The sequence below is a fragment of the Corythoichthys intestinalis genome, chromosome 17, assembly GCF_030265065.1.
Source record: "Corythoichthys intestinalis isolate RoL2023-P3 chromosome 17, ASM3026506v1, whole genome shotgun sequence".
In the NCBI taxonomy this organism is placed as follows: Eukaryota; Metazoa; Chordata; class Actinopteri; order Syngnathiformes; family Syngnathidae; genus Corythoichthys; species Corythoichthys intestinalis.
Window position 1 is genome coordinate 41,477,772 of NC_080411.1, and position 19,635 is coordinate 41,497,406.

The 19,635-nt window shown below is 38.9% G+C and overlaps 1 protein-coding gene across 8 annotated transcripts in view; it reads left to right on the forward strand.

Moving 5' to 3' along the window:
- Positions 1–19,635, forward strand: part of cacna1bb (calcium channel, voltage-dependent, N type, alpha 1B subunit, b) — a 411,213-nt gene that overhangs the window by 248,511 nt on the left and 143,067 nt on the right. For all 8 annotated transcript variants that reach the window (XM_057818689.1, XM_057818692.1, XM_057818685.1 and 5 more), the window contains 5 exons: positions 5,148–5,220; positions 5,480–5,597; positions 8,319–8,386; positions 8,451–8,557; positions 15,116–15,178. In XM_057818689.1, the coding sequence (XP_057674672.1) occupies positions 5,148–5,220; positions 5,480–5,597; positions 8,319–8,386; positions 8,451–8,557; positions 15,116–15,178 (429 nt within the window). The remainder of the gene's footprint in view (positions 1–5,147; positions 5,221–5,479; positions 5,598–8,318; positions 8,387–8,450; positions 8,558–15,115; positions 15,179–19,635) is intronic.

A 19,635-nucleotide genomic window follows, 5' to 3' on the forward strand; every position in this document is an offset into this window, starting at 1 on the left:
TTTATCATATTACAGTGCCTTGCAAAAGTATTCGGCCCCCTTGAATCTTGCAACCTTTCGCCACATTTCAGGCTTCAAACATAAAGATATGAAATTTAATTTTTTTGTCAAGAATCAACAACAAGTGGGACACAATTGTGAAGTGGAACAACATTTATTGGATAATTTAAACTTTTTTAACAAATAAAAAACTGAAAAGTGGGGGGTGCAATATTATTCGGCCCCTTTAGTTTCAGTGCATCAAACTCACTCCAGAAGTTCAGTGAGGATCTCTGAATGATCCAATGTTGTCCTAAATGACCGATGATGATAAATAGAACCCACCTGTGTGTAATCAAGTCTCCGTATAAATGCACCTGCTCTGTGATAGTCTCAGGGTTCTGTTTAAAGTGTAGAGAGCATTATGAAAACCAAGAAACACAGCAGGCAGGTCCTAGATACTGTTGTGGAGAAGTTTAAAGCCGGATTTGGATACAAAAAGATTTCCCAAGCTTTAAACATCTCAAGGAGCACTGTGCAAGCCATCATATTGAAATGGAAGGAGCATCAGACCACTGCAAATCTACCAAGACCCGGCCGTCCCTCCAAAGTTTCTTCTCAAACAAGGAGAAAACTGATCAGAGATGCAGCCAAGAGGCCCATGATCACTCTGGATGAACTGCAGAGATCTACAGCTGAGGTGGGAGAGTCTGTCCATAGGACAACAATCAGTCGTACACTGCACAAATCTGGCCTTTATGGAAGAGTGGCAAGAAGAAAGCCATTTCTCAAAGATATCCACAAAAAGTCTCGTTTAAAGTTTGCCACAAGCCACCTGGGAGACACACCAAACATGTGGAAGAAGGTGCTCTGGTCAGATGAAACCAAAATTGAACTTTTTGGCCACAATGCAAAACGATATGTTTGGCGTAAAAGCAACACAGCTCATCACCCTGAACACACCATCCCCACTGTCAAACATGGTGGTGGCAGCATCATGGTTTGGGCCTGCTTTTCTTCAGCAGGGACAGGGAAGATGGTTAAAATTGACGGGAAGATGGATGCAGCCAAATACAGGAACATTCTGGAAGAAAACCTGTTGGTATCTGCACAAGACCTGAGACTGGGACGGAGATTTATCTTCCAACAGGACAATGATCCAAAACATAAAGCCAAATCTACAATGGAATGGTTCAAAAATAAACGTATCCAGGTGTTAGAATGGCCAAGTCAAAGTCCAGACCTGAATCCAATCAAGAATCTGTGGAAAGAGCTGAAGACTGCTGTTCACAAACACTCTCCATCCAACCTCACTGAGCTCGAGCTGTTTTGCAAGGAAGAATGGGCAAGAATGTCAGTCTCTCGATGTGCAAAACTGATAGAAACATACCCCAAGCGACTTGCAGCTGTAATTGGAGCAAAAGGTGGCGCTACAAAGTATTAACGCAAGGGGGCCGAATAATATTGCACGCCCCACTTTTCAGTTTTTTATGTGTTAAAAAAGTTTAAATTATCCAATACATTTTGTTCCACTTCACGATTGTGTCCCACTTGTTGTTGATTCTTGACAAAAAATTAAAATTTTATATCTTTATGTTTGAAGCCTGAAATGTGGCGAAAGGTTGCAAGGTTCAAGGGGGCCGAATACTTTTGCAAGGCACTGTATGGCTACAGGTAGTCCCCAGGTTACGATGTACCCGACTTACGTGATTTCGAATTTACAACGCCAGAGTCTCGTCCGCCATTTTGTCTCCAGTCGTTTTTTTGTTTTGTGATGCGTGCTTTTATTTTGGCACAGGAAGCATAGAGCACGTAGTACTTTCACACGCGAGTAGGAGCGCATGTACACACAAATAAGATCGTATTTGTGGACACGAAGAGGAGCACACGCACGCAAAAGAGCGCATTTGCTTCTGTCGCGCAGGCAAGTGAGAGAGCGGGGATAGATTGCAGCTGCAAGCCTGTGTACACATTTGTTGCTTGTGAAGCAGCCACAGAGGCAACATCTGTACATAACACCTTTTGTAATTTTTATTGTACATTTTCAAATGTGGTCAAACACTTGGGGCAACTTTATGTGATTTTTTTGATGATGTGCAGATGCTGATTGATATATGCTATTCGTTTGTGCGGATTGTTATTGCTGTATCAGCAGCTAGTTATAAAAGCAAATTTTAAATGCTTTTATTGAAGATGAAACTGTTTTGATTTCATTTTTATTTAAATTTCATTCTTCAAGTGTTGATGTCAGGAGCAGCTGAATGAATTCTGCAAATCACACGGACGTCTGACATCGTCATTTCAGGGTTTAGCTCGCCGTCTGGCTAGGACTCAGTGCCAAGGTCTTGGCGAGGACAGTACAATGATTTATTGTACATGTTTTTGAATGATTATTTTGAGATTTGGAAGGTGTTTAGAGGTACTTTAAAGGTAAATTCCGTCTGAAATAGAAATTCGGGTTACGTCGCCAGCATCGGAATGGAAATCGTTTGTAAACCAGGGACTACCTGTAATTGTGTAGTGATGCACCATTGGATGCTTTGCTAATGATAATGTTCACATATAAAATCCCAAGAATCTTAGTGGTCAATAAGCATAACTTCTGTGCTAAGCTGTGACCAGCCCTAGTACAAAGGCAGAAGGCTTCCACATTCACTTTGAAGGCAACATGCATATTGGTCCATAACCGATGTCGATATCTGATATCATTTTAAAATGCTGTCATCGGCCGGTATTATCAGCTACCCGAAAATATCGGACAACTCTTCTTTAGATGACGATTGAACTTGAATATTTCTAGCTTGATTTATCACTGTCAATAACACTGAGAACATGAGCTCTGATCTTCGACCTTTCCTTGTTTGAGCCAAAAATGATCACCTCTGCCTTTCCTGTATTTAGCTGGAGAAAATTCTGGCACAGAAAAATGCAGAGTTGTGTGTCATCTGCATAAGTATAAGCAAAACAGAGAGAGCAAAAGAGAGTGTGGTGGAGGATGTCGTAATCAAACATAGGGGGAACAATGCTAGAAGGAGACGAGAATTCAGAGAGACAATGAGATGTCATACCAAGAGAGGCAAAGCTTATTGAATTAGATGCCCCTCCCCACTCCCCTCTAATTCACTTCCCTACACCCCTTTTTCCCTCATTTGCCTCATGTGATGCATGTACATTACACATGAGAGCAACGCCTTTATGGCTGGCTGATCAATGCTGGGTGCTTCTGGGTTGTTATAGATTTATCGCAATTCTATGAGAGTTTACATGAATGTACTATATGCACTTAACATGGCAAGATCTTCTTGAGAGGAAGGGTTAGGCCGGCTGCAATTTGGGGCTAATGGCCAAAGTGATCTTGTGGTAACAAAGTGCAACACATCCTCTCTTGCTTTTTATAGATTCATTCGCATCCACACATCTCCCACACATAGAGAATCTTACAACTGTATGTCTAATATAATCTTATACAGTAGTATGAAAAAGTCTCTGAACCTTTTGGAATTTCTCACATTTCTGCATAAAATTACCACCAAATGTGATCTGATCTTTGTCAAAATCACACAGATGTAAAAACAGTGTCTTCTTTAGCTAAAACCACCCAAACATTTATAGGTTTTCATATTTTAACGAGTATAGCATGCAAACAATGACAGAAGGGGGAAAATAAGTAAGGTATGTGGCTAATCACTAATGAGTGGTTATAGCTTCCCTGCCCACTATAAAACACACACCTGGTAAGAAATGTCTTGATGAGAAGCATTGTCTTATGTGCATAATGGCTCGGTCAAAAGAGCTGTCTGAAGACCTGTGATCAAGGATTGTTGATTGTATAAAAGCTGGGAAAGTATACAAAATCATCTCTAAAAGTCTGGATGTTCATCAATCCACAGTCAGATTAGTTGTCTACAAATGGAGAGAGTTTGGCACTGCTTCTCTCTCAAGGAGATGCCGTCCACCAAAGATGACGCCAAGAGTGCAGCGCAGAATACTCAGAGAGGTAGAAACCCTATAGTGTCTGCTAAAGACTTACTGAAATAACTGGCACAGTCCAATATCTCTGTGGACATATCAACTATATGTAAAACAAGTATGGTGTTCATGGGAGGACTCCACGGAGGAAGCCACTGCTGTCTGAGAAAAACATTGTTGCTCATTTAATGTTCGCAAAAAAGGCACTTGGACAATCCACAGAACTTGTGGCAAAATATTTCGTGGACTGATGAAACCAAAGTGGAATTGTTTGGGAGTAACACACAATGTCATGTGTCAAGGAAAAATGGAACAGCTCACCAACATCAACACCTCATCCCGACCGTGAAGCATGGTGGAGAGAGCATGATTTGGGGCTGTTTTGCTCCCTCAGGGCCTGGACAACTTGCAATTATAAATGGAAGAATGATTTCAAAATTTCATCAGGATGTTTTGCTGAAAAACTGGAGGCCGTCTTTCAGACAGCCGAAGCTGAAAAGAGGATGGATGCTGCAACAAGACAAGGCACAGAAGTAAATCAACTTCAGAATGGTTATAGAAGAACAAAATACACGTTCTGGAGTGGCCAAGTCAAAGTCAAGACTTGAACCCCATTAAGATGCTGTGCAATGAACTAAAGACAGTGATTCATGCCTGACATCCCAGGAATCTGAATGAACCACATCGGTTTTCTAGAGAAGAATGGGCCAAGATTAGTCCTGATCGATGTGCCAGACTGATCTGCAGCTACAGGAAGCGTCTGATTGAAGTTATTGCTGCCAAAGGGGGGATGGGGGCACAAAATAATAAATATGTTTCACTTAATTGTTTTTCCCCCTTCTGCACTGTTTGCATGCCACCCTCAATAAAATATAAAAACATATAAATGGGTGGTTTTAGTTAAAGTATACACAGTTTTTTCATCTGTGTGATTTTGACAAAGATCAGATCACATTTAAAGGTGATTTTATGCAAAAATGTGAGAAATTCAACCACTAAATTCCAATACTTTTTCATACCACTGTAGCTATATTTGATTCTCTAATCTTAACTCTTTCATGCTAGTGACGATAATAGAAGTCCAATCATGTTGCTCTTTTCATCCTTCTGCTGTGAAATTAAATGAGTATCGCTAGTGGTCGATTTTGATTTTTCAATGCTTGGTGTGATGACAGGTCCGACTTCTCTTCTTTTTTTAGGTTTAACTTTGAGGACGAAACACCAACAACAAACTTCGATACCTTCCCGGCAGCCATTCTCACTGTGTTTCAGGTGAGGCAGCCCAAGTAGAACAGCAGTAAAAGTCACACACACAGTTAATCTTGAAAATGAGAAAATCTCGACTTCGTGGAAGATGTAAGATAATTATCAGTCATGCTAATAAGAAGAAATTACTGCTCTGTGTACCTTTTTGCCTCCTGACAAGCTCACTTATAATCCCTTAATTAGCCTGTGTTCACAACCCTTTATGCTGCCAACTAATTAAGTTCTGACAAGCCAAGTGTAACTAGAGTTCTCTTGACTCTTTTAGATTTTAACCGGGGAGGACTGGAACGCCGTGATGTACCATGGCATCGAGTCACAAGGAGGTGTCCGCCGGGGGATGTTCTCTTCTGTTTACTTCATTGTCCTTACACTTTTTGGAAACTGTATCCTCTGAGAAGAAAAACTGTATTACAAATAGAGGTGTGCCAAGATATCGAAAAGGTGCTTTATCGCGATATCAGGGCTCCTACAGGTATCAGAAAATCTCATTTAACTCATTTCAATGCTTTTTTTTTTATAAAAATTTAATGCCCATGCCCGACTGCACAGTTTCACACTACGGCTGCAACTATTAATCGATTAACTCGAGTAATCGAATTTGAAGGTGTTTGCATTTAGTTGTATTGATTTGGGTGGATACACTGCCCTCTGGTCCTTCTCATTTCACAAGGGTGAATCCATCTAATCCCTGTTAAGATCAACAAGAGCTAAATTTTTGTTTGAGCTAATGTGTTTTTAAATGCATTCGCTGTTTTTTGTGGGAATATGTGTCTGAACCATTTGTTAAGAGCCTTATAAAAAAACAAAAAACAACAAAAAAAAAACATTAGCATTTAAGCTAGCAGACTTATGCTATGCAAGTCAGCCAATTGTTCTTTTGTTGTACATAGATCCTCATTTATTTTTTTCATACTGTTAGAGGTTGAGCTCAGGTATTTTTTCATGTTCCTTAACTGATTACTCAATTATTTGAACTAACTAGTTCATCGATTAATCGACTACTAAAATAATCGATAGCTGCAGTCCTATTTCACACACACAAATCGTAAGTAGAGTTGTCTGATGTAATTGTTATAACTGATATAATTATAATATCTTTATAATTGATAACCGATATCCCAATGTTGTTCATCTCGAAAAATCTGATCCAGATACCAAACTAATACCGATATATGCGGTCGTGGACGTAAAGCTACTCTATGTAATTTTTCAGTTTTGCTCGATTTTAGCAATGCCGGCGGACAAAAGCTGCCTGGCACGGCCGGACTGTTCTCCCTGTGTTTTTCAAACACTGAGATAATAGTCTGGGACCCAGCCCATTAACAGCCTCTCGAGCAAGTAGAAAATCAATCGACAAATCAGATTTGTTTATTCGCGTGACATGTTCTTAATGAGCAACGTCACTCTTCCGCGTCGAAGGTCGTCTCCACAACAACACAGATGGCGAACAGGAGAGCCGAGAATATGTTCCAATCCACGGTAAAATCAGTTTTAAATGACCAAAAACACATCGACACAAGTCATTGACAACAGTCTGTCTCGCGCTAGCCATGTTGAATAAACTCATCGTATGTTTACTTCCGCGCGCAAGTCCCTCGTCCCGCCCGTCGCTGATTGGTCCACTCCGCTGCCTGTTTGCTGTGGCTTGCTCCGCCCTGGAAATTTTATCTGCTTAGTGGTGGCCAGACTCAATAGCTGGAACAGCGGTGAGTCTGGAGTACCAGGCTAGGACAAAAGCGGTAGTGTTATGCCTCAAGGAAGACTGTGCTTCATTGTTTCAATCTCTCTACTCCAATATTTTTACATACTCTTTTTATCAAAGTATTTTTCCCCAATTGCTAAATAAATGGTATGGTCATGATAAATAACAGTCTTCTGCTAAATGGATTACGAAATATTGAAAATGCATTTATTCAGTACGACATGGCAAAATTACTCCAGAATGGTAAAAACTATCGACATTTTGCACCTCCCGAACGATATTTTATGCCACCAGAGTTAGACCGGCTTTTGTCATTTCCCTGCCCAGGTTTCGGAGAGCGTAAACAAACCAGGAGGTGTGACAGCTAGCCGACATGCTAACCCGAACCGAGCAGCGTTTCAAAGCCTTATTCTCACCTTTCGAAGCGAAAAATCACACAAAACTACCCCTGACCATGTCACACGGCGACGGAGTTGTTGATTGTCTTCACTGATCGGCAACTCCTCCGGCGGCAAGCAAGTTACAGCTTGTTGTTCCCCTGCTGCGGGCAGGAGAGCTGGTTTGCCGCGGAAGCAGCTGGAGGATGACCGGTGGACAAACCAGGCGATGTCGGAGGAGCGTGTAGCTGCCTGAGCCCAACCCGAGGAAAGTGGTCTATTGCCAGGCTTACGAAGAGGGCAGAGGGGGCTGGGAGTCTGGATGATATGGAGAACCGAATAAAACTAGTATAGCACCCTCAGCCGGGCACGCGGGCACATGAAGAGGACCGATGGGGATGTGCAATAATCCTCTGGTCATCGGCCGAGTGGCATTCTCCGTGGACAAGGAGCATTATCAGCCACAAAATGCAAGCCACCTCCATATTAAAACGTGTGCCATCATTCCAGTATTTGACATTATACAAAACACGATGGTTACTCACTTCTTCGTAAGTCCAATGGTCCCACAGTTGTCGGACTTGTTTTGGCCAATCTCGAGGTGAACAAGAACCTTTTGAAACCCAAAAAGCCTCACACACCTCTCCATGGTGCAGCAACAAAACCTTGCAGCACATTTGGCTGGATTGATGCAAAAAAAAAAAAAAAAAAAAAAAAAAAAATCCGCAAAATCAGCTGAATCTGCAGTCCAATGCTGAATTGTGAGAAGCTGACCCGGGTGACGTCACATTCGCATTCCTCCTCAAAACAACCAAAAAGATTTAATATATAAATCTATGCTTCAACACACATCCAAGCGGTCCATTTCATTCAGGAGCATAAAATACCAGGTGAAATATGAAATAAACATGCTTTTTTCTGTCATAGGCACGTTGAGCATAAAGTAAAACATTCTGAACTTCCGCTTTTTGTGATAAGTATAATGAAAAAATCTGTAGTATTTCCTGAGTCATGTTGTTCTTCAGATACCCTTCTGAACGTCTTCTTGGCTATCGCTGTTGATAACCTTGCAAATGCACAGGAGCTAACAAAGGTAGGTTCAGTCTGTTTAAAGACGATGAATAAATGCTTCACATAATACAGTAACTTGGCTAAAGGATGAAGAAGAGCAGGAAGAGGCAGCCAATAAGAAGCTTGCCCTGCAGAAGGCTCTGGAAGTAAAGGAAGTCAGTCCCATGTCTGCAGCAAACATATCAATAGCCGCGTAAGTTTCTGAACATCAACCTTATGTTATCATCTCAACCATAAGTCCAATGAAACTTTCATTGACTGTTTTCCATTCCCTCTCATGTTCTGTGTGAATTTGTGTTTTGACTGGTTTGACACATACCCACTGTCCACCTTCTTAAATGTCAGGCAATTAAGGACTCACCTGTCAATAGTGCGTGGCAGTTTGCCACTTTTTTCCTGTTTAGAGTTGTCTCTTTTTGTTGAAATTCTTCTTAATTGAAATACTGAATCCCACAACACCTTTGTTGAACAACAACACAATATAATTAATTTTGTTATGTCAATTGAAGATGCACTTGTCAAACAAACCTTGCTCATAGGTAGCAGTTGTAAAAAAAACATTACCTTTCAGAATTTTAAACAATATTTATAATGTTATATTTTGTTTCACGAGAGTTTCCAGAGAGGGTTTGTGCAATGTGAAATTTCCTTTATCAGCTTCAATTATGGACAAAATACAACAGGTCAACATTATAATAATGATATTGCTTGTGAGTCAGTTGTCTGAAAATGCCAGATGAAGGCTTGCAGGTTCAAGTCATTTTTAAGTGAATGAATAACATTTTATAGTCATTGTTACAGAGATTTAAATTACCAGGACTTTTCACAACTTTGAACTGAAGGGACTTAAAACACATTCTTGCAATTCCCCTAAGTAGTCACAGTAAAAGAGTACTACAAATAAAAAAGAGCAACATTAAAACAAATACGCCGAAATATAAAACCCCTAAACAGAGAGAACAAAGCAAAGTAAAAGCTTAGCTTCCTTGGGGCAGTTTCTGAGATATTTCTAAAATCAGTGTTGTTTTTGGCAGCTCTTTTAACTTTTTTCTTCACAACTAACTCACTCAGCTGCGCGACTTTTTCATGGGAGCAAATGCACTCTTCCTCGTGTGTGTGCGTCCCCTCTTCTTCGTGTGCGCAAATACGTTCTTCTTTGTGTGTGCATGCACTCTTACTCGCGTGCGGAAGTACTACCTGCTCTACGCTTCCTGTGCCAAAACAAAAGCGTGCATCACAAACAAAAGTCAACATTATAATTAGTGCTGTCAAATTTATCGCGTTAACGGGCGGTAATTAATTTTTAAAATTAATCATGTTAAAATATTTGACACATTTAACGCATGCGCGGAATGACCCGCTCATGCATTGCCTCATGCAGATTACAATGACACCGTTTTTTGTACATTGAGAGCTAAGAGGCTGAGAAAGGCGAGTGGACACTGGCATTCATTGGACTGCGCCGTTTATTGCCATAGGCTTCGGCAACTCCTTCACAACAAACATAAGTATCATTTAGTGAAAGCACAACAAAAATGATATTCCTATCTCTCAAAAAAATAATGTTCACAAAAAGAGAAGCGCTTAATGCAAAGAGAACTGGTATTCCCAATCAAAATAGCAATGCAAAACTTACTCAGACTTTGATCAAACTCCATTCAAACATTTCATTTAGCCCAACAAATACACTGGATGGCAACATTTAGTCACAATATACAAACTATTAGAGGTCTCAAACGTTGTGAAGCCAGCACTCAAATGATGTGGATGGACCAGTAAACATAGAACTATGGTGTCAGTCAAGGGATAAAACACACTCATTGGCTTGATTTCTCAATAATTTAAAACCTTGTGTTGTATTTCAATCACTATCTTATGTACAGTAGTTAAAGACACTGTGGAAGAACGGCAGGTAGCCCATGTGACGTCACCGCTCGGCGACGTCAACAATGGCGAGCTACTAGTTTATTTTTTGATTGAAAATTTTACAAATTTTATTAAAACTAAAACATTAAGAGGGGTTTTAATATAAAATTACTATAACTTGTACTATCATTTATATTTTAAGAACTACAAGTCTTTCTATTCCTTTAACAGAAAGAATGTTAATAATGTTAATGCCATCTTGTGGATTTATTGTTATAATAAACAAATACAGTAATTATGTACAGTATGTTGAATGTATATATCCGTCTTGTGTCTTATCTTTCCATTCCAACAATAATTTACAAAAAAATATGGCATATTTTAGTGATGGTTTGAACTGCAATTAATTACGATGAATTAATTTTTAAGCTGTGATTAACTCCATTAAAAATTCGTTTGACAGCCCTAATTATAATCAAATACACATTTCACCAAAGGGCCAGGCAACTATATTAATAAAATAAAGTAAAAAATAAGATACTGTGAGGTACAACAAGGTATTGTTTACGTAACAAAACAGAAAAAAAAATGACTGGAGTCAAAATGGCGAACGCAACTTTGGCGTCGTAAAGTCAAATTCAATTAATTGCTGTTATATCAAGCTTTATCTACACAATCATAGTCCCCAAAGTGCTTTACAGTGGTTCACATTCACCCTTTCACATACACGTATTTATGCATTGACCCTTCAGTCACTGGACAACCTCCCCGTGTTGCCTAAGATCTGCACTTTAACTCGACATCAAATAGCACATGTGATCCTGGCCCTCATTTAAACGGGAACAAAACCCAATTTAATTATTCAAATGTGCAAACTCTTCATCAGCATGTGCTATTTTTATCTTTTCACTTTCGGGAGTGTGTGAACTTTCAAGGATGTGATTTTTCTAACCCGTTCCTGACAAGAAAACAAACACACACACACACACACATAGCATGTAAATATACTATGTTGTTGTTCATATGCAGAGGCGGGTTGTAACGCGTTACATTTACTCAGTTACATTTACTTGAGGAACTTTTAGAGAAAAATGTAATCCTAAGAGTAGTTTTACTAAGCCACACTTTTTACTTTTACTTAAGTAGATTTGTGAAGAAGCACTACTCTCACTCTACTACTTTGAGCTACACTAGTCTGAACTCTTTTCCTTTTTATTCTACATACTAGATTTTCCTTTTTTTTTTTGCCAGCAATGCAAACAGTAGCTCTACCAATTTCACCAATGAGACGTCGCAACAACAATCATATGACTCCATTATATCAATCAGACTCAAGCTTGCCGTTCTATGATCACGCCAGCCTGTTCAATCAAGTGGCGTATTTAAAGCACCGTAAAAATTTAAGTATTTAAAAATAGAGTGCTGCCGTCAACATGATTCGAAAGTGCGGATTTTCACCTCTCCCAGTTTGTATTCGATGCCAAATGACCACAGAAAACTGTAGATATGATCCTTTTAATTTCATAATGGGAACTACAGGTAGTCGTCGGGTTACGACTTACGCGATTTTGACTTCTCGACGCCAAAGTCTCGGCCGCTATTTTGTCTCCAGTCTTTTTTTTTTGTTTGTTTTTTTAGTCGCATAAGCAGTACCTTATTTTACCTCACAGTGTCAATTTTTTTACTTTACTTTATAAATCTGACATGTTCTGTCCCCACTAAACGTGAAGTTGTTCAGCTTGACAGACAGCAAACAAGGCAATTGTGCTTTTTGAAGCGTTTTACTTCTTTCACCGACAATTCGTAAAGCTGTAACACACATCTGTACACTTATGTTCAAAATGACACGCATTTTAACAATCAAACACTTGACACAAAACAATTGGTTTTCAAACGTCCATCTAGTCTTATCGATATGTAAATTTAGTGGATTAAATTACCCTAAATTTTCCTAACAAAAGTCCGATAGCCTATATGCTACATATGGTAACGCATTTACAATTCTCATAGCAAATCGCTCACAAATCTCTCCTCAAACTGTAGCTATACACTTAATTATTGATGCATACCCAAACATATATTGGCTGAAAGAACTTACAGCCTTATGTGGGCAAAACTAGAGCACAGCTATCTTTTATCCATGTCAGACTTCTGAGTCTAATTCTTCGTCATACAAGGCAGCCAGACCCAACGCTGCCACCAGAAGGCAGTATATCCGCCATCATTAAACAAAATACAGTGGTATGAAAAAGTATCTGAATCTTTTGGAATTTCTCACATTTCTGCATAAAATCACCATCAAATGTGGTCTGATCTTTGTCAAAATCACACAGATAAAAAAAAAAAACTGTGTCTGCTTTAACTAAAACCACCCAAACATATATAGGTGTTCATATTTTAATGAGGATAGCATGCAAACAATGACAGAAGGGGAAAATATGTAAGTAAACCCTCTGCCTTAGGAGATTGAAACAGCAATTAAAACCAATTTTTACCAAACAATTCAAGTCAGGTGTGTGTTAAAGTGGTTTAAAGCTGCCCTGCCCACTATAAAAACACACACCTGGTAAGAATTGTCATGATGAGAGGCATTACCTGTTGTGTATCATGGCTCGGTCAAAAGAGCTGTCTGAAACCTGCGATCAAGGATTGTTGATTTGTATAAAGCTGGGAAAGGATACAAAACCATCTCTAAAAGTCTGAATGTTCCTCAATCGACAGTCAGAGAAGTTGTCTCCAAGTTTAGTACTGTTGCTCTCCCAAGGAGTGGCCATCCACCAAAGATGACGCTAAGAGTTCAGCGCAGAATACTCAGAGAGGTAAAAAAGAACCCTAGTGTGCTAAAGACCTACAGAAATTACTGGCACAGTCCAATATCTATGTGCAAACATCAACTACATGTAAAACTATGGCCAAGAATGGTGTTCATAGGAGGACTCCACAGAGGAAGCCACTGCTGTCTAAAAAAAAAAAACATTGTTGCTTGTTTATTGTTTGCAAAAAAGGCACTTGGACACTTTGTTCTGGCAAAATATTTTGTGGACTGATGAAACTAAAGTTGAATTGTTTGGGAGTAACACAAAAAGTCATGTGTGGAGGAAAAATGGAACAGCTCAACAACATCAACACCTCATTTCCACTGTGAAGAATGGTGGAGGGAGCATCATGAGGTGGGGCTGTTTTGTTGTCTCAGAGTCCTGGACAACTTGCAATCATTAATGGAAGAATGCATTCAAAAGTGTATCAGGATGTTTTGCAGGAATCTTGCATCTTTCAGACAGTTGAAGCTAAAAAGAGGGTGGATGCTGCAACAAGACAATGATCCAAAACACAGAAGTAAATCAACTTCTGAATGGTTTCAGAAGAACAAAATACATGTTCTGGACAGCAATTAATGCCAGACATCCCAGGAATCTGACTGAACTCCAGCAGTTTTGTAGAGAAAAATGGGCCAAGATTAGTCCTTATCGACGTGCCGGACTGATCTGCAGCTACAGGAAGCATGGTTGAAGTTATTGCTGCCAAGGTTGGGGGTGGGGTGGGGGGGCACAAAATATTAAATGCGATGGTTCACTTACTTATTTTTCTCCCTTCTGTTATTGTTTGCTTACATATTACTAGTGAAATATGAAAACCTCTAAATGTTGGTTTTAGGTAAAGCAGACTGTTTTTTCATCTGTGTGATTTTGACAAAGATCAGATCACATTTGATGGGGATTTTATGCAGAAATGTGAAAAATTCCAAAAGGTTCAGATACTTTTTTCATACCACTGTACAATCCTTTTTGACTTTTTGGATAGTTATTTCAAGATTTAGGGGTATTTAAAGGGTCAATTCCGACAGTACAGTGATGTGTAATACATGTTTTTGGATGGTTATTTTGAGATTTGAAAGGTATTTAGGGGAACTTCCGACTTACACGGAAATTCGGGTTAGGCCGCCAGCGTAAGAATAGAACTCGTTCGTAACCCGGGCATTACCTGTATTCAACTATTCAGATTAGGAACTATTTTCTCCCCTATAGAGCACTTATGCTCTTTGGACGAATTATGCTTCAGTTCTGTAATTTTATTTCTCTCACCGGAATTCAATGATTTTTTTTTTAGTATTCATTTGGCTAAATGTTGTTATGAAAAAAGGTTATTGTACAGTATAATAATAATAGTTCCTATACCATTGCTTCAAAAGAAAAAGAAAATAAACATCGTAAGCAGTTACTCACAATCTTAGAAATGACTTGAGTATTTTTTTCACCAAATATTATTTACTTGCACTTGAGTACGTTTTTTGGATGACTACTAGCCTATTAAGCATTACCTCAGACAATGTGATGTTCTTTGGGCCACAACCTCTCCTTAATTGCCATCCATCTCACAAAGAAATGCGCCAGCTCAACTAGAGTAAACACTGGTTAGCTGACTTCTCCCTACCTTATCACCACATTATTTTCCTGTCCGTTTTCATCCATGATCCGCCAAATGTTTGAAAGTGAATACTGTGGTAACACATTGGTTTGCTGACTCATAAACAACTGTTTTCATTTGAAATTTACTGTTTTCATTTGCAAACTCAGGGTTTCATGTCATGGCATGAAGTAATTCCAATAAAATTCCAATCTGAATCTTTTACATACCATTCCAATTTTCTATGTAAGTTAAAATGTCTTTGGAATGAAACTCCTGACTGGTTTTAAGGTTCAGTTTTTGCTTTTTTTCCCCCCTGCAAATTTCTGCTTACACAGTAGTGATGGTGTTTGCTAAGTAGTTGCACAGATTTGTTCTTTTGAGTAAATTAGAAGGAAACAGGTGGATAAACATTGGTTCCACCTGTTCCCTTCATATTTGTGTCTCATTTTTCTTTTGTTTTTTTGTTCTGCATGTACAGTTTTGTAAAGCAAAATCGAGATGCACTCTCTCGCAGGTCGTCCATCAACAGCATTCAGTCACTGTGAGTTATCACTCTCTGTTACAATATTCTCCTCCTTGTCTCCTCTGCGCTCCCCATTCAGATTTAATTATGACTTTATATAATTAACTTACTCCTGTTCTTCTCCGGGGCTTCCCAAATCACAACTGTCTGCCTTGTCCTTTTTTTCCCCTTTGGAAAATTAGTCTGTGCTTTTTAAAATACATTATTTCAAGCCACATTATTTAAAAAAAGGATATAAAATGGCTTTCCCACCCTATAAAATATAATGGCCAGGACTGTGAAATCAAACAAATATTTCTCTTGGAATATTTGAAAATGTTTTTAATGCAGCATTGTTTCCAATTCTAGCCTGCTTATTGCTTTTTGTGTAAAAAAAAAAAAAAAAAAAAAAAAAAAAAAAAACATTAAGCTCTTTGAATGTGTTACGGTAATGAAGCTGATTGACCACTCTTTGAGAAAATTAAACTAAAAACCTCTTTTACACGAGGACTGAAAATCACATGAATTTTTTAAATTTCATCAGTGTCTTTGTTACCTCCCTTTCTGGAAAGTGCAACCTTTCTATGTTGCTCTCGTGTGTTCGTGTGGAACTCTATCCTTTGTCCCTTCGTGTCTTCTGTCTGTCTGTCTGTCTTTTCTGTCTGTCTCTTAGGACTTATAGTCTCTACTCTTCCCCTGCTCGCCGAATCTTGAGGTACAGGTGGATGGAACAAACTTAACTAACCAGTAAATGATCATAAATAAATTATATTGACACAGTTAGCATAGCTTGGAGGGTGTACATAATAAAAAAGACAACACACAAAAACACCTTTTATAAATAATTTCATCCATTTGTGTTATCACTCATGATGAATACAGAATGCCATGTCTGCAACTGTTGACATATAAGATATAACTCAGTGCCATTCATGATGATAGACGTCTATAATTATGTGGTTCTTTCATCCTTCTGTTGTGAATTTAAAATGAGTTTATCACTAGTAGATGTCCAATCCATTTGAACTGGGAGGACTGCAATTAAATGAATGAATGTTTGTTATAGTTGATCAAGGGTGTAGGTTGGGTCTCAACATTAGGACGGATGATATAACGGCATAACTTGCATGTACTGTATGCCAGCACTTTTTGCTGGGAATGGGATTAATATGACCAAACAGATTATTGAATGGGGGTCAGGGCTATATTTCTCACAAATATCAACCTAATTAACCATTTAACACCTGAGCCTACTTTGTCTGAACTTGCATGCCTTTTATGTTGCCTTCATATTTCAAAGAAATAATTGTTCACAATGGCCTGGTTGGGTTTTCAGAACACCATAACCTACATGTCCAAACAATTGTTTTCTTCACTGACTAATTATAATCAACATTTTGGACCCAAAAAGACAAAAAAAAAAAAAAAAACAAATCCACAAACCGTTTTGAAGGTTGATAATATTTATTCAACTTGTTAGGATAAACATTCAACAGAAAAAATAAGACTAAATAGTTTTATACATAGACTTCATAACCTATTGACATGACACGGGAAACGCGGCCGATTCGTAGGGCCCAATTTAACATCAGAAACTTAATAATTGAGGAAAACATGCAGAATCAATCTTAAATAATATGTAAATCGATAACTGATAAATTCTTTATACAATCACAACTTATTGTAGAATACAATATCCCTTTATTATCAATATACACTATATGCTGTTAGCAAATGAGGCTAGCGGCCGCCTGGCGTAAACAGAGCTTTTCGGGTGAAAATTCTTGTGAATAAATGCTTAAATCCCCAAATTCTTCATAGATATGGACGTAAGACAGTCCCGATTCTTGGTTAAAAGCAAAGAAACCATGCAGTTAGCGTTTATTTTATGTATATTGACAAAGTACCATGCTACTATGCTAGCGAATGAGGGTAGCGGCCGCCTGGCGTAAAAGCAGCTTTTCTGGCGAAAATTCTTGTGATTAATGCATAAATCCCCGAATTTTTCATAGACATGGACGTAAGACAGTCTCGATTCTTGGTTAAAAGCAAAAAAAAACGTACAGTTAGCGGTTATTTGACGTATATTGATGAAGAACCATGCTACTATGTTAGCGAATTCTTGTGAATAAATGCATAAATCCCTGAATTCTTCATAGATATGGAGGTAAAACAATCTCGATTCTTGGTTAAAAGCAAAGAAACCGTGAAGTTAGCATTTATTTTACATACAGTTATATTGACAAGGTACAATGCTACTATATCAGGGAATGAGGCTAGCGGCCGCCTTGCGTAAAGGGAGCTTTTCTGGTGAAAATTCTTGTGAATGAATGCTTAAATCCCTGAATTCTTCATAGATATGGAGGTAAGACAGTCTCAATTATTGGTTGAAAGCAAAGAAACCGTGCAGGTAGCATTTATTTCATGTTAATATTATCAACTATGAGGCTAGTCAGTTCCATGTGTGAACAAAGAAGAAAATTCCTTCGAATAAATGCCTCAATCACGCATGCATGGTACGAAAAATATAATATTTACCTTGAATCCTCGAACAAATAACTCCAGAGACAATCCTTCCTGTTTGTATGCGGTACAGCTTTTGTAGTTATATCCAATCTTAAGTAAATCCAAGCTTAAATCCGACATGAGCGTGTGCGTCTTTGGCTATTACTAAATGAAGCTCGGCCCCCTGATAAAGCGTTGCGCAAAGAATGACGAAGTGTCAGGTCAATAGACTTTTGAAGTCCATGGTAGTGTTATATCCCTACTGTCCCTATGCAAACCTAGGCCCTTGTGGTTCATATAGTGAACTCATTGGTTGAAAGATGAACATTCAAAGCCATTCCTCCCAGTTTCAATGAATTTGACATTTATTGTTGTCAATGGCTGGCAATGAGTTAATTATAGGAGCAGGTTTATGCAGTGTCTGATAAACATTTGTATTTGGGAGGCTTTGTGAATGCCTTTTGAACAGTCCTCGCTTCGCTTCACTCTCAAAGTGTCTGAACAAAGCTATTTGGAGAAATAGTCCAAGCTTTCCCTAACCAACACAATTCGAGGCAAAGTGAAGGCAATTGGATTTGCTTTAAACTCATAAAAATCTCAAGCTGAAATACTTACACCGTAAACTTAAATTTGACCCTCAGGCAGTAAATTACTATGTTATTGTACTAGGCTGTGGATCTTTTTGGGCAGGAGGAATGTCTAAGAGTGAGTGCTGTGTGTTTTGATGAGTACACATTGTTTGCTAAAGAAAGAGAGACTTCCAATGGCTGGGGGAAGATGGAAAAGCCGGCCAAAAAGAGGTGTTTGTACGACCATGGCATCCTGGGTGCATGCACATACGCTGTAGTTTGGCAGTATATGCTCTCATTTCAATGCATTCAGGTTAGGTGCGGTTTACACTCTTAGCAGTGTTGTATTCACATTAGTGTTGCACCAATACTATTTTTTATAATCCTGATTCCGACAACCAGTTGTGTGGTATTAGCCAAAGCCAATACTATACCGATACCAGATTTTTAAATAAATACAGGTAAGTCCCCGGGTTACGAATGAGTTCTGTTCCTACGCTGGCGACGTAACCTGAATTTCCGTGCAAGTCGGAATTAACCCTTTAAGTACCCCTAAATATCCCCTAAATCTCAAAATAACTACAGGTAGTCCTCGGGTTACGACATACCAGACTTACGTGATTTCGACTTTACGTCGCCGGAGTGTCCAGTCGTTTCTTTTTTTTCAATAATGTTGACTTTGTTATGTAATGCATGCTTTTATTTTGGTGCAGGAAGCATAGAGCAGATAGTACTTCCGCACGTGCGGACAGTAACTGATACATGCTAATCTTTTGTGTGGATTGTTATTGCTGTATCAGCAGCTAGTTATAAACACAATTTTAAATAGCTGTTATTGAAGATGAAACTCATTTTATTTCATTTTTATTTTAATTTTATTCTACAAGTGTTGATGTCATGAGGAGCTTAATAAAGCCAGCAAACCACACGGACGTCTGACATTGTCATTTCGCAGCTTAGCTCGCTGTCTAGCCAGTACTGAGCTCCAACATCTTAGTGAGGACAGTACAATGACGTACAGTACATGTTTTAGGATAGTTATTTTGGGTACTTAAAGGGTTTATTCCAACTCATGCAGAAATTCGCGTTACGACGCCAGCGTAGGAACGGAACTCATTTGTTACCTGGGGACTACCTGTATCCAAAAACATGTATTGTATGTTGTTGTACTGTCCTCACCAAGATGGTGGAGTTAAGTCTTACCTAGACTAAGCTGTAATCTTTCTCTTCTGTCTCACTTGGCTGCGCGACATCTTTGTGAGAGCAAATGCACTCTTCTTCGTGTGTGCGCGTGCGCTCCTCTTTGTGTTCATGAATTTGTAGGTACATGAGGTCTTCCTCGCATGCGTACCTACTGCTCTACACTTCCTGCGCCAACATTACAATCAAAGACAAGTCTCGCCAAAGGGCATAACGGTCATA